This window comes from Ambystoma mexicanum, chromosome 13 (genome assembly GCF_040938575.1).
Source record: "Ambystoma mexicanum isolate Mex_15411 chromosome 13, UKY_AmexF1_1, whole genome shotgun sequence".
Lineage (NCBI taxonomy): Eukaryota > Metazoa > Chordata > Amphibia > Caudata > Ambystomatidae > Ambystoma > Ambystoma mexicanum.
Genome location: NC_090938.1, coordinates 207,530,882 through 207,546,943, shown reverse-complemented (window position 1 = coordinate 207,546,943; position 16,062 = coordinate 207,530,882). Strand labels below are relative to the sequence as shown.

General features: G+C 48.8%; 1 protein-coding gene across 2 annotated transcripts in view; it reads left to right on the top strand.

The window, feature by feature from the left end:
• The window catches only part of ELAPOR1 (endosome-lysosome associated apoptosis and autophagy regulator 1), a 550,309-nt gene that overhangs the window by 490,297 nt on the left and 43,950 nt on the right, over nt 1–16,062 (top strand). For both annotated transcript variants that reach the window (XM_069633660.1, XM_069633661.1), the window contains exon 21: nt 5,660–5,825. In XM_069633660.1, coding sequence (XP_069489761.1) covers nt 5,660–5,825 — 166 coding nt within the window. The remainder of the gene's footprint in view (nt 1–5,659; nt 5,826–16,062) is intronic.

Sequence of the window (16,062 nt, the reverse complement as noted above, 5' to 3'; positions counted from 1 at the left end):
CTGAAGAGGCTGGATGATTTGGGTCTTACTCTCCACCGTGAGAAATGTGAATTTTTCAAGGACAGGATTGGGTTTTTTGGTTTCATTTTTCACGCCAGTGGTGTATCACCCGATCCGGCTAAAATCAAGGACATTCGAGAGGCCGCAGCGTCCCAGTCCCCCACCGAGGTGAGGAGCTTTCTGGGGATGGTAAATTACTGCGGGCGCTTCATCAAAGGTTTGGCCTCTTTGTCGGTGCCCCTCAGGGTGTTGACCAGGAATGACGCCGTATGGACATGGGAAAGGAAGGAGCAGGAGGCCTTTCAGCTCCTCAAGAATGCCTTGTCTGACGGAGACACCATGGCGTACTTTAACCCATCGGTGGAATCCGAGATTGTTGTTGATGCCAGTCCCGTGGGTGTTGGAGCGGTGCTGCTGCAGCCAGACAAAAGAGGGGACATGCGACCCATCGCTTATGCGAGCAAGGTGCTTTCGGACACAGAGAAGCGTTACTCGCAGATCGAAAGAGAAGCTTTGGCCATCCTATGGGGCTGTTGCCATTTTCGTCTCTACATTCTGGGAAAACCTGTTGTGGTGGTGACAGACCACTAGCCATTGCTGCCCATCCTGGCGGGCGTGTCATCCAAGCCGCCGCCCCGAATTGAGCGTTGGATGTTGGCACTGATGGAGTACGGGGTTAGACTCGTGTACAGGCCAGGGACCAATAACCCGGTGGACTACCTGTCGCGTCACCCCAGCACTGGGAGTGTGGAGAAGAACGACGAGGTGGCGGACTGTCAAGGGCTACTCTGTCACATGGTGGAAGGTGCGTTACCGGTGGCGCTATCGAGACTTGCCATAGCGACGGAGTCATCCAAGGATGAGGTGTTCCACATCATCAAGGCTGCTGTGAGAAGTGGAGACTGGAGAGAGGTACTAAGAAACAACTCCAGGCGGCAGGCAAACGCCCAAAAAGACCTTCAGGCACTTTGGAAGGTCAGAGATGAGCTGTCCATTTCGGATGACGGATTGCTGCTGAGGGGGAGACAAATCGTGATCCCACAGGCATTAAGGAATCGCATCCTGGAGTTAGCACACATTGGCCATCAAGGGGTCGTGAAGACCAAGGCGAGGCTCCGGCCCAAGGTGTGGTTCCCTGATCTTGAAGGGATGGTTGAGTGTTTTGTGAAAAGGTTTTGCCATGTCAAACAGCGGCTCTGGGGGACAAGGCCCCACCGACCAGCTCCATGGAACAGAGCGAAAAGCCCTGGGGAACGGTCCACATGGATTTCGGGTCGACAGGTCGGGGCATGTATTTCTTAGTGGCCGTAGACCAATGGTCAAGGTATCCTGAGGTGGAGGTAGTGCAATCCACTGCAACGGACTACACCACCAGGGCCTTGGATAAAATGTTTGCGACCCACGGGTTCCCAGAAATAATATGCTCGGACAATGGGCCCCCTTTTACTGGCAGTCTGTTCGCCCAATACCTCAAGAAGAGAGGCATCCATCACCGCAGAGTATCGCCGCTGTGGCCTCGTGCCAATGGAGAAGCCGAGAGGCTAATGCGTACTTTGAACAAAGTGCTAAGGATATCCACTCATGGGGGGATGACCTTCCGAAGAAGCTCGTGGAATTCCTAAGAGAGTACCGGACCACCCCTCACCAGTCAACTGGGGTGGCTCCCGCGGAAGCACTGTTTGGACGCTGCCCCCAAGGCATGATACCGGAAATGGATGGCCGAGAGCCAGGTGTCATCGACAACGAGAAAGTAAGAGAGGAGCGCGAGGCACGCAATCAGAGGGAAAATGTAAGAAGAGGTCTTCAAGACAAAGAAGTGTGTGTAGGCGATTCAGTGCTAGTCCGGAACCGTCGCCCAGAGGGCAAACTGTCTCTGTCGTATGAGCCTCACCCGTGGAAGATCACGCAAGTGAAAGGGACCATGGTGACGGCGGCCTGTGAACGTGGCACGGTCACCCGCAACAGGTCTTTCTTCAAGAAGGTGGACACTTTGTCGGAAACCGTTGACCCCGGAGAGAGCCCTGACCCCGAGGCGATCTCAGAAGGTCCAGCTGAAGATGGCCCGAGGGCCGCAGTCCCATGTGGAGACGGTCCCAGCAAAACCATGCCCAGTGCCTTGAGGTATCCAGTGCGGAGGGACCGCAGACCACCTGCTTACCTCAAGGACTACGTCCTGGACTCGGGAGACTGAGCCAAGGTCACGGGCGATTTTCCGTTAGCGAGATAAAATGTTTATGTTTTGGAAGTTTGCACTGTTGCTGGAATATTATGTTATGTTGTGTTTTTCGTTAAAGAAAAAAAGGGGTGTGACGTGCCAGTCACGATTGACGCATGCGCGAGCCTCGTTCTGGCTATGCGCATGCGCGATTGAATAAATCACGCCCGTGCGGGCAGTTGCCGCCGGGACGCGGAACAGAACACATCGCGTCCCGTGTCTTCTTGTGTGCATGCCTGCGTGCAAGCGTGAGTGCGGTACGACCCGAGGCACGGGCGTACACATAACATCAGTTACTGTGGATGTGGGGCTTCTCCTTCTCATCGGGTGCATTCTTGTCGAATGGTGATCGTCGCCCATCGCAGCATGGGCATAGAATCCAGTGCCAAAGGTAAGTCATTCTAAAATGGCGCACCCTTTTATTAGGGCTGGTCAGGCTGGGACTGTCTAACTTCCTCTGGTGACCCTCGGGAGGGGACACCAGAGGAAGTTAGAGTTTACAAAAGTGAAGCACTTCCGGCAGCAGGCAGGTGTGACTTGCAGAAGTGTCAGCCAGTCACAGCATCGCTCAAATAGTTTGCGTGACGCTGCGCCTGACTGGCATTTCTATCAGTCATAGCTGTTGCCTGACTTATTCATGAGCGGCCGGTAGGCTCATCATCTGTCCCGGCTGTGGAAGCGGATAACCTGCCAGCGCCATAGCTTTGTGGGACTGGGGGCCCCTCGGCAGGGCCCCGGCTCAGCCTCACTTTTTGGAGACTGCCTGGGCAACTCCGACCAACTTAAAGCACTGGCTTTGTATGGGTTGTAAGAACCGTGATGCTGGTTTCCAATGTTCTCACTGTGCAGGCTGACTCACTCGCGTTTCCAAATTGTGGAAGAACAGTGCCTCCCAGTGTTCAGAGAGAGAACTGTCTAGGTTGGTGAATTGCTCCTTGTACAAAAGGGGGAGACACACGCCTAACAAAAGAATCTCAACCAGGTGTGCATTAACAAAAATGCGTGCAAACGCAAATGCATTTTCTGTGCAATTGCATTTGTGACAGAAAAAATGGCATCCATTGTGCAATTGGAAACTGCTTTAACACTAGTTCACATTTTCGCTAACCCAGCATACAGCCGTCAAAAGAGAGCAAGAACCTTGCTGGTTGTGTCATGTAGCAGGTATCCCATAGAGCACCTACACTGCTCATTAGAATGCCAAACAGATGGCTCCCTCTTATTGTGACACACTTTACCATTTTCAAGCTTTCATTTAAGAAACTGTTGCCTTTTTCGGAGTTATAATTTGAGTTCCCTTCACTTGAACATGTGTGACCTACGACTATGCCAACAAATGATATGTTAAAGGAAACACCTGGACTGGAAAAGTGTTTTCCAAGCGGCATGGAGCCGCACGGGTGCACATTATCTAACATTTGCAACAATGCCTAACATTGAGCAAATATACCAGGAACCAGTTTTGCTGCTCTTGTAATAGGGATTGAGCAAACAGCTAGCAACAAAAGTCAGTTTTGTGTTTGCAATATTTCCTGTGTGACATCAAAAGAAAAGTGACTTTGCCTCAAAGTCAAATCTTTCACAATGGAAAAATATTTTCTTCTTTTCTTCAATAAAAAGGACAAATCCATTTGTATGGTTAGTTTTATTGCCTTGGTTCAAAATGTTTTGCAATTCTGTCCTAGTTAAATTTGGAGTAATCCCTAATTGCTGCATTTACTAGCACGGTAGCAGACAAAATAGACCAAACCATTTCAATCTATTGCAAAAAGCAGAAGGTAAAATGGAATTGGTGAAAAATGTGGCTGTCTCATTCCTTTTCACACAAAGCAGTAAAACTGCTGCTAATAGCATTTGCTCAGTTTTTACCACTCGTGCTGAATTGTTGATATGGATATTGACTAGAGTGGTATTATGGATGGTTTGTGCAGAAAGAGTTGGTTTGCGGCTGGAAAATTATGATACACCTGTTGCAAACATTCTGTGATCACTCCAATACCGGATGCAGGCGAAAAATGCAGAGAAAGACATAGTTCTGATGCATCCCCGATTCAGCTGTGAGCAGGGATCTGGCCGAGGTGTGCCTCCATGCCCTAGTGCTCACTGCAGACAAAGGAGCACAGCACTGCCTGAACCACAGGCCATTCTCCTGAAAACAGTGGTAGAACTACACCAAAGAAAGTAGTGGAACTGTGGTCTCAGCAGGGGAGAGGGTAGGAGGTAGCCTAGTGCAACATGTGCAAGGTCTTGCAGCCGGGGCATTGCAATAGTCTAAGTGACTAGTAACTAAGGCTCCTATTACAACTTTACACTTGCACAGGGACATGAATTGGCAAATGCACTGTATAGAATGGTGCATATGGTCGTAAAAAGTAGAGGAAGGGTAAACAGAAAAAACTAAAAGTTGTGGAACACCGCCTCCGACCGTTCCCACTCACTTCGATCACTGACTGACCGGGTAGCCTTCGTAATTGTGCGTTATCGTCCCATGGAGATTCTGTGCCACCCTATGCCTGGCTCAGCCGCCTTCCCTGGAAAATCCTTTTCTAAGGCCTCATCCATTATCACAATTGTGTTTCCAGGTCGTGTGCTTGGGGTGTGAGCACTCATTGAATCCTCCTGAGAACGGGAGTGATGAAAATCGAGGATTTTGTCTTGGCAATCTCGCCTTCATGCAACAGCGAAAAAGCAATGATTGCCCCTTCATGCAACAGCGAGAAAGCAATGATTGCCCTTTCATGCAACAGCGAGAAATCAATGATTGCCCCTTCATGCAACAGCGAGAAAGCAATGATTGCCGGCAGACATGCAGAAACCCTTCAGGAAGGTGCGGCCTAAAGGGCTCCTACCCATAGGGTTGCCGCGTGCCTGCAGACACCCTCTGACTTGCATATCTGAGGTGCTCATCACTAGAGAACTCTGCAGAGAATATAAGGGCCACCGATGCATAAGTGGTTGTGTTCTTCCTTGGTGTTGATCTGTGAAGTGGAGGCTGAGGGACTTCTTTTGATTGGTGCAGTGTATTTGATGACCTGACGGATGAACGACCAGCGATAACTTAGTGGACATTTCATGGTATCACCAACTGCAATGGCATGTCCTTCTGCCAACCTGTTGTATTTTATGAGATTTCACCTAAGATGCATCCTCCATCACCACTTTCAGAAAGAGCCTCAAAACATACCTCTTTGCCCCCATGTAACCCTGCCCTCCTCCAATGCTACCACCTGTCTATCCTAATCTTCCTATCCTTTCCTGAAAACATTATTTGTAACTTTGTTTTTCAACTCTCACCTTTTCAATATTTGAAACGATGTAAGGCGCTCCGAGACCCTTTGGGTAGGGCCAGCGCTAAACAAATATTGAAATGAATCCATGAATAATTACAGATGGACTGATGTGCGCCCCGATTTTGGAATCCTCACCATGTTTTCCTTTGGTTAGGCTGGAATACAAATACTCCAAACTGATGATAAATTCCAGCAACCACGACGGTGACCTGCCGGCGGCCGACAGCTGCGCCATCATGGAGGGCGAAGACGCAGAGGACGACCTGATCTTTACCAGCCGGAAATCTATCTTTGGGAAGATAAAATCCTTCTCTGCAAAGGTATGTGGACTTTACGTATATTCTTGAAAAGGGGTTCAGGAGTGACATATCTTACAGGGAGAGGGGAATTCTGTTGCTGAATTGGGATATTGAAAGGGAAAACTGGTCACCGGAAGCAAGTGTGAACATTCTCTTACCAAGCCATGCAAAGCAAGCTACAAGGGCATCACAATACACATTGTTGCGGACACGAGTCAAGCTGGCAATGTTTCTCACGAGTGGTCATGCTAAGTGCAACCAGCCATGATTCCAGAAATCATCGGAGCTAGGGTGGCCAGTGATTACATCGGTCCTGTAAATATCATTGTAAACAACCGAGCCAAAATTGAAACATGGTTAGGAGAACATAGTGTGCTGAATGGTGTCAAGTAAAATTCCATCGATCTGAGGCTGAGGAGAGGGGGCTGAGTGGGGCTCGGGGGGTTTCTCTCCGTTGTGTATATATATAGAGCAAGCAAAAAAAGAAATTGGAAGCAAGGCAGATGTATGTGCATTTTCATCATGTGTGTTTTAAACGTCTCTAGATGTCAGTGCAGGACGATATTTAATGGATGATATGTATTTGCTTGGAACGAGGGACAATATGTTTTTCAGTGATATAGTTTAAACCATATTTATGTAAAATACATAGTTGATGCTTTCACATCATCCACCTCTATGGCTGTGGACCAATTCATAGGGTGTCATTATGACCCTGGTGGTAGCCGTACCGGTAAAAATACCAGCACGGCTGCCACCGGAGTCATGAATTTGCCGGCACCCGGCAATGGGGACTTACCGGGCATTACAGCTCCGGCGGACCCGGTACATCCCCATTGCCGGTAATTATTACTCCCCATTCCCATTTGAGTCCCATTGGACTCAATGGGAATGGGGAGGCCGGATGCACCGGCACTATTAATGAATGGTGCCGGTGCATCTGTTGAGGTCTGCTCTCAGGTGCCGGTCCGCCCGTCAGGTCAGACCTGGCAGCCGGAAAGGCACCCGCTAGCAGAACTCGTAGTTTGCCAGTCAGGTAACAACGGTGCCGATAGCTTACCGGCACTGTTGTTTTCGAACCGGCACACTTGTAATGAGGCCGGTAAGAAACACTTGTGTACAGGTGCGTTATAAATGACTTATCACATCATATCATTCCTGTTAAGGCCTTTTGGTGTCAAATGGACTCAGGCGTTTTCCACAGATAGGCCTTCTCAATTCATATCTACCTGAGGCCCAACACATAGACTGCGCCCTGCTTTATTTCTGTAAACAGTCCTGTTCACTCTCATCGTTGGCCTGTTTTTGATCTCTGAGCGGAAACCAGGATTCCAGCTGCCATTCCATTTGTCCTGACTGTGACACTATGCAGTAAGCTTAGTGAGCTAAACATTTATCCTTGAACTTAGCTAAGTAAAGGAGACTCCTTCGCCCTTGACCTAGTACAGTGATCACAGCCCCATCTCTAGTCTTAACTCTAATCCTGGACTCAAGGTCCAAGGTCCAGGCCCCCGGCCTTTAGCAAGGGAGCTGGTCTGATTCCCCTTGTCTTATTTCTGGAAGGAACAAGGCTTTTAGGTCAGCGAGGGAAGACCCTCTCATTAGTGCTCTTTCATTCATATCAGTTCTTGCAACAGATAAATGTGCTTTTTTGTTTATCCCTTTACCTTGTTGAACGAGTTTGTCCCTAAGTGCTTGACTCACCTACACAAGTAGTGATCCAATGCTTGAAGTTAATTCTACATTACCTAGTTGCATCGTTATGTGGGTCGGCCCATGTTGGGGCCACTTTCCAGGGGAAGTGACTTTGGGCTAGGGAGGCGGGCGAAGGGGTGAGGGCAGCAGAACTGCTTAAACTCTCTCTCTTACCTTTATAAATCCTGTTCTTTAACACAAGATAATAATTCGATATGCCCTCAATCCGTTATCAGTCCAGGTTTTGGTTAGAGAAAATGATTACACTCACCACAATATGAGAAATGCGAGTTTGCTGTGCCTTGCGCATAAATGGTTTAAAGTTGAGCCCAGTAACATCTTTATAAAGTTTCAGCAGCACCTATCATCACAACTGCAGTTTGTCTTAAACAGTAATTTAATTTCTTTCAAACAAACCAAGCTTCACTCTGTGCAAGCTATCATGCATGCATTCCCATCCAATAGATGGGTGATGTTTATCTAGGTCAATTCAGATTGTATAGATTTTTAATTTTGGAGATCGGGAAGTACCAGGTGCCCTGAATGTTATGAACCTCTTCTGTGCTTTTGGGTATTGACACTATCCCAGTAAGACTTGTTCCAGGACCTCAGGCACATCAGATAGCAATGGTGCAGAAATAGATGGGCCTTCTTCAATCCACAGCCATTATTGCATCATTGGTGTCGGTGGGGTGTACAGCCATTACTGTACTCTAGTAAAACCCCACCACTGTTACTACCTAATATCTTATACCTACATGAACCTAGCCTAATCACTTAACTGGCATTCATTGTACTTCCAAAATAAGATCTACCTAGCCTCACAGTTGGGCCAAAACCATATCTAAATGATTTCATCTACACTGCCAAGTTGAACCAGAGTGGTTTTCCTCACACTGACAAAACATTCTGTTTCATGGTGGTATTTCCATTGCTGTTCCAAAGTTAAATCCAGGTGTTTTCCATTGCACTGCCAACGCTGATTCTATGTGGTTTACATTGCTGTGCCAAAGTTAAATCCAGGTGTTTTCCATTGCACTGCCAACGCTGATTCTATGTGGTTTACATTGCTGTGCCAAAGTTAAATCTGAGTGCTTTTCCACTGCCCTGTCAAAATGGAATCTGAGTTTTTCCATGGCAGTGCCAAGTTTAAATGAAGGTGGCTTTCTATTGCTGTGCCAACGTTAAATCTAGGTGATTTCTCCTTGCAGTGCCAAGGGTGAATCTAGGTGTTTTTTCTATTGCACTGTCGAAAGTTTATTCAGGGTGGTTCCCCATTTCACTGGCAAAGTTGGAATCTAAGTGGTATTCATCACTCAGAAATTGTTGAATCTAATTGGCTCCTATTGCCTTGCCAAACCTGAATTCGAAAGAGGCTATAACTGCGCGCAGAAAAGAGACTCTTTGTAAGGATTCACATTTTACTAATTTCACGCCCAGTTGCGCAAACAAATAGGAATTTATGTAAACATTTCATTGCTGTTATATTTTCTCTCCCAGGGGAGCTCAGAGTTTGGCAGGGCATAGTTTTCAGTCCTCGCCCTGTCATGGCGACCCTGGATGTGCCACACCCCACCCCATACCCCTTCCCCACCCCCGTTCTCTTCCCTCTATCAGCAACCCTCCCTGTGCACCCCCACATTTCGGCAATAATAAGGTGACCAGGCAGGTAGGTCACTGGCGCGCCACCCTCCAGAGCCCCATTAGTATACAACAGCCCCCGGCTCACACAACTCATCCCGCCTGTCCAAATTCACTCTAGACCATTCCCACCCACTCCCCACACCCCTACAGGAATAGGCGGCTCAGGCAACTCACTGGAGCACCACCCTCCCAATCCCCATCTTTTCACTCCAGTCTACATCTCACACCATAACCCACCAGCCCTGCAAAAACCCCCTTCCTCCTCTCTGCCCTCCACCCCCCCCCCCAACACCAAACTCATTCTTCCCCTCCCTCAGCACTGCATGAGCCACCCTGGCCAACACAACCCAATCAACAAGCCCTCCTACTCTCTCGCACACTCCTGAGCCCCTCAAGCACCCCGCAAATAGCACAGGCCATACTCATCGTAAACCGTCACTGACACATTGCTCTCCCCTTTTCTGCCCTAATGCACCCCCTGTACCCCATCCCTATTCTTCTCAGCTTTACACGCCCACACCCAACCCATTCCCAGCCCTATTCACCTCCCCTCTAAAACCCCCTTCCCAGACCAGCATTCCTCTCAACCTCCCTCTGTCTGGATTTCCCACATTGCGCTCTCACATCCTCACTCCACCCACCCCTCCCAACCCCCGCCACTCCTAAATCCCACCTTACACCAGAACTCTCTCAAACTATCTTGCATACTCAGTAACGCCAGATGGGTGACAAATAATAAACACATCTTCGACCTCATAGCCACTGAGAACCCAGACATCCTATTCATCACTGAAACCGGGTTCACTGATGACTTCAATCCCATTGCACAAAAGGCGTTTCCACCACGGCTACTCCCTGCTCCTACATAACAGGGCCAGCAGAGCAGGGGGTTCAGCCAACCCCCACAAACAACACCTTTCACTTATTTTTATTTTTGTTTGAGAATCTGCTTTGCGGCACTGAATGTAAATCTATTGTCACAAAGTTCCACCTCAACCCTTCCTTCTCTCACAGTTTCCTTCTATATAGGCCACCCGGCTACGACCAGAACTTCGCAGACTACCTCTGTGACTCCCTCTCAACTACACTGATCCAGCACCCCTCGTTCACTTTGCTAGGAGATTTCAACATTTGGTTTCATATTCCTGCCAACCCTATGGCCTGCTCCCTCACCAACAATCTGGAAGCTCTCGGTCTAACACAGCTGATTTCCCACCCTACCCACATTGCAGGGCACACCCTTGATGCACTATTCTGCACATCAGACCTAATCTCGCTACTGCCGCCTTGCCCCCTCATCAGGACTGATCACCATGCTATACTATTCTCACTTCGGTACCACCCGTAACCCCACCTCTCCTCAACTACCCCCTTCACCCTCCATCTCTGGAATACAATCATCATCAACCCAGAACCGGCCAATTCCCAAATACTCACACTTCCTGATCTCTCTTGCATGGAAGGACACCCCTCCATTGACCTCTTCGGCCAATGGCTCTCCAAAGCTATGACCCCCTCAAACCAACCCGCTGCCCCTCCCCATGATCGTGCCCACACCCCAAGTGGTACACTCCTTCCCTCAAAGCTCTCAAAACCCTCAAACATCACCTAGAGAAAAATTGGAGGACCTACCCTACTCCACAAAACAAAACAGCCGTCGCAAGACTGCAGGCCAGGCCTGTCCAAAATCTAGAAAGCCAAAGGAAAAACTACTATGGAAACAGAATCTCCAACTCCAATAATCCATGCAGGGAACTCCACAAAATCCTAGGGAATACAATTCCCCTAGTTGCTTAAACCCCCTCCTCTAACACACAAGCTGTCTGCGTTGAACTATCCACATCCTGCCCTCTCTCAAACAGAATCCTTTCCTCACCCTCCCTACCAACCTTCTCTTCATTCACACCTATTTCCCAAGCTGATATATACAACCTAATATCACTTACCTGACCCTCTGGCTCAGCTGGAGAAAAAAAGGTCCTTACCACCACCTGTGCAGGCTGCGTTGTCTGCTCCATCATCAATAACTCCCCCTCATCTGGGACCTTCACAGAGGCTTTCAAAACCTCTCATGTCAAACTGCTACTCAAAAAACCCAGCCTCGACCCACTCTCCCCATCTAGCTACCGCCCAATCTCCAGCACCCACTTCATTGCTAAACTAATTGACTGCGCTGCATACAAGGAACTTGGCCTCTTCACAAAAGCCGACCTAGCCCAATCAGGGTTCCAACCCCTCTGTGGAATGGAATCCACGCTGGTCTCTATCTGGGATGACCTAAACAAAAATGCTGATTCAGAAGGATGCGCTGTTCTCATCCACCTCGATCTATGTGTGGCCTTTGGCACCATCAACCACACAATACTCAGGAACAGGTTCAACACCATAGGCATCAAAGATTGTGCCGTCAATTGGCTCTCCTCATTCATTTCTAATCACTAACAAATTATTCTCCTCCCATCTTTCTCCTCCACATCTCACCCTGGCCCAAAAGGGGTCCCACAAGGAGTCTTCCTTACACCCCTCCTCTTCAACATCTACCTAAGCTCATTGCCAACTCTCATCCACTCTCACAATCTTACCTCCTACAATTATGCAGATGACACTCAGATCATTTTTAAAATTCCCAAGACTCCAGCCTCCACTTCCCGACCTCTCCTCTTGCCTCTCGTATATTGATCTAGGGATGATGACCAACCACCTTATCCTCAAACCGGGAAAATGAGAAATCCTGATATGATGTTAAACTGCTCTTATTCCCCTACATATACGATGGCCACAAACCCAATGTGCCCCACCTGCCGGCCTCCACCTCCATTACAATTCTTGGATGCACCATGGACGCAGACCTATCTCTCTCCAAACTCACCAACTTCATATCCCGAACCTGCTACTTCCACTTACACATCCTAAAGCGAATCGTTCCCTATCTCACCTATCCTCAAAGAGTCTCTGCAATACTTGCCATCATCACCTCTGCTTAGACTATGCCAACTCCCTCTATCTCAGCGTCCCACATGCCAGCTCAGGAAGCTCTAACAAATCCAAAACTCAGCAGGCAGACTGCCCCTTATCCTCTCGCCCAGAGAACATACCACCCTGCCCTCAGAGTACTACACTGGCTCCCTATCAGCCTAAGAGCGACCTTCAAAGCCATGTGCATCACACATCGGGCGCTCCATAATACAGGACCAGAGTTCCTACAGAAAATAATCATCTACTACCAGCCCCCCCACCACCCACCCAGAAACCTCTGATCGGGCTCGACTTTCCTCCTCACTATTCCCCCTCACCTCTCCACTAGAGTTGGTGCTTCTGCTTTCTATATCCAAGCTCCCGCCATCTGGAACACTCTTCCTATGCACATCCGCCACAGCAAATGACTACGTGTCCTTCAAAAAAGCCCTCAAAACCTGGCTATTTGCTGCATTATCCTGAAACCCATCCCATGCCTTCCAATTCTCAATCAGAGCATATGAACATTCACCACCAGGTGGCACCAGCTGTCTTCACAGTGGCCTGACTTTGCAGCACTGGCGGCGTCGGCTGTTATTGCAGCAGCACGGACCAGACAAACTATCAAACAGCAATCATGACCTTGGTTCCCACAAGCACCCGCAGCTGGGAACACAGCCCCTCATCTCGTTTTTCACACTATGAAATGTCACAGGATTGATTAGTCACTGCACCTTGCACGTACAGGGAAAACAGGCAAATCGCAGTCAAAGTGGTTGAGATAGTATGACAACACCAACGCACTTGGATAGATTGGGATGTACAGCAGGGCATTGCCATGGAAAGAATTATGTTGCCATGGCCACGTCTCCCGCCAGAAGGCCAGGTGGAGGTTTTTCTGGTGTAAATCAGTGAAGGCAATCAAGAGCTAGTCCAGAATCAAACTGGGAGTACTTGAGGGATAGGTGGGTATTGCCCCTGTATGAACTATAGGGTTGGCCTTCGATGGTTAAGGTAACAATTGTGAAGGTTTAGTATCCACACAATATCTGCTTAGTACGCCCACATGGAAGATTCACCATGCTCTCCACCTGGAAGAGCTTGTAATTATAGCCCGTGCTGCTCTAGTTCCAATTTCTGAAGCGTAGACGGCTGCCAACCGTTTTATCGCAGCCACAAGAATCGGCACCAAACTGCTAGTTACATATAACGCACCACCCTGGTGGACACTGTCCACAGGCATGGCTACCCACACATGTCAGAATACAGCAACGACTATGACAAATGCGGCCTCGCTGATCACTTAATTTTACCGCCTACTTACACCAGCCTACGGCTCAATACTTCTGACATCAGTTTGCAGTGAAGACCTACGACAAATACGGGCCCCCTGGACACATAGCGAGTCTATAGCACTAACAGCATCTCCTGACTCCTCTCAGCACCCATCCACGTGCCAGACCTTATGGTTTGTTTGCTTTCTACCGGATCCTTGCCAGCCCTGCTAAGCCTTATTGGGCCAAATTCCCTCACGCATTCTAATCCTACTTCATGACCTCCAAAACTCTGGATTTCAGTCCCTGAGGGCGTTCATTGAGACTATAACAATGGTAAAAGGCGCTATATAAATGACAATTACAATATAATACAATACAATTGTATTCAATCCCACCTCTGTTCTTCTGGTTACACACAAAATGTGCAAACCTTTCTGTTAAGATGGATTTCTGAACTCTGTCCTGGAGGGGCAGAGGTTCAGAAGGCCAGCCTAGTTTCTTGGAACAGGGTAACCTCTGGACAAGCCAGATCAATCAGGGTAGCGATCGCGGCGGTCAAGACTAGGTCTCAAGGGGGGTGAGGGTGACTGAAAGCCCACAATGAGCACACAAAGCAAGGACACTCACAAATTACTCCAAGCAGGTGTTATAATAAAAATATAGACACATTTATAACAAGGCCTTTGTAACACTGACCGTAGCGAGAAATCACAATAAAACTCAAGTAAACCAACACATACAAATCTAATACAATATATATACAAATACAAACGAGTCTAACGAGTTAGACGCACGAAATGTGTAGACCACCTAGATGGAGGGGAAAACAGGCAGTGCGAATAATAATTAGACCCAGTCCGCCTTCAGAGGCACCCAACTAAAAGGAAGTCCAAGCCCTACGAAGAGTGGAGCCTTGAGCTCAAAAGTACCTGCACACGCTGGTGCAAACGGGCAAAAGGGGAGGCTCTTCGAGGGACTCAGGCAGTTTAGTTCGATGAACAAATGAAGATGAACAGAGCTCCGCGACTCAAGCGCAGCCTCCACTGTGGGCAGAAGCTGAGCGCGAGTACGGAAAGGCGTGCTTTTAGACACAGCGGGGAAAAGCGAAGGGCTACTGCAGGAGGGTGACCAGTTCATAGTGATACTACTCACCGGTCCCCGATGCAGGCAGACCCAGGCTTCTCCGCGTCAGTTTCAGTGCTGGCAGGTTCAGATACGAGCAGGGGACGTCTCGGCGTTGTGTAGATTCCGCAGCAGCAGAAGTTGAGTTGAGGATGTCCCAAACGCAGTGAACCCACACAGTTTGTTACCACAGCAGGACAACGGAGTGGCCGTGTGTATTTCAGCCCAAAGTACACTACTCACTTCAGACCTGGGAATGCCAAGTGTACGAATCGTGTGAGAGTGACAAGGACTCGTAATACAACACAACCTGAAGGCTGTTACAGAGTAAGACTCCTGGGTAGGCTGGTCAGTCTGCTGGATGGCCCAGAGACACTTCCGAAGGCTAACGTGCAGGAGATGGTGAAGATGCCGAGAATAGTTGTTCCCACTATTTCAAGGGTCGAAGTACCAGTACAGGCCTTCTCGTTCGATCAGAGGTAGAAAGGGTTTCACAAAGCGACAGCAGTGCAGAGGAGCAGTCCTTCAGCGGGTCACCAGCGATTCCTCGGTTCAGCCTCGTGGTTGCAGGATACTTGGCTCCTGTATTCCTTCGTTCGTGAGAACTCAGGAGATCGACATGGTAGTGGTGTTTCCAGCCCCCTCTTATCCACGGTTCCCTTCGCGCCAAAACAGAGGGGACCCAATGGGAGATCTGCTCATAAAACACTCACACCATATCTGGACCTATCACGGACCACGGGGGTCCCAGGCATTTACGACACCCTAGACTCTCTGGCGCCCAGGATGTGTATTGGGACCAGACTCCCAGCCCACATCCTGAAGGCACACACAAGGCCTGTAGAAGCCCGCGAAAGCATCTGTGTTACGCGGGAAAGTATATGCCCAAATAAGGAAGGCCCCGGATCGGCTCGACCTGGGGGAGGTGAAGGGGGCAAGACGGTCAGCGGACAGGACAAAGAGCCTTGTGGTCTGGCCATTTTGGAAGCCAGGCCACCATTTTGGGCTAAGCGTGAGAAACGCGCTTAAACGTCAAAAGGAGCTCAAAAACACAAGAAACGATCGCTGCCACCAATCACGTCCGTGATTCACTTGCACCGTTCATTTACAATCCAAAGAGAGTATCTAGGGCCTGTAGAAGACTAGAGACCCAAGAGAGCAGTAACTTAGCTTACAGTGCCCTCTTCTGCCATGTTGCGCGAAAGCTGCAACATGATAAAGAAACTACGGAAAACAATGTTTCCCGGTACTGACTGTTTTAAGGGCATGTCAGTTTCCCCGTAAGAATGGAGCGAAAGCCCAGAGGAGTGCGGCAGAAGGCTGCACCTCTCTGGCAAAGTGTAGATCATGGTGAAAACAACAGCAAAAATTCTAGGGGTTGCCACATGGAAGGAAAATTACCCACAATTAAGAAATCTTTCCTAACACTCGCCCCTCCCAGACTATGGACAGGGGGAACTAATCCCCCCCTGGATGAGTCTCGTGTTCAGGTTGGTTAAACATTCTGGACAACCCATCAGCATTGCTATGTTGGACACCTGGCCTATGCTCAATAGTGAAGTCGA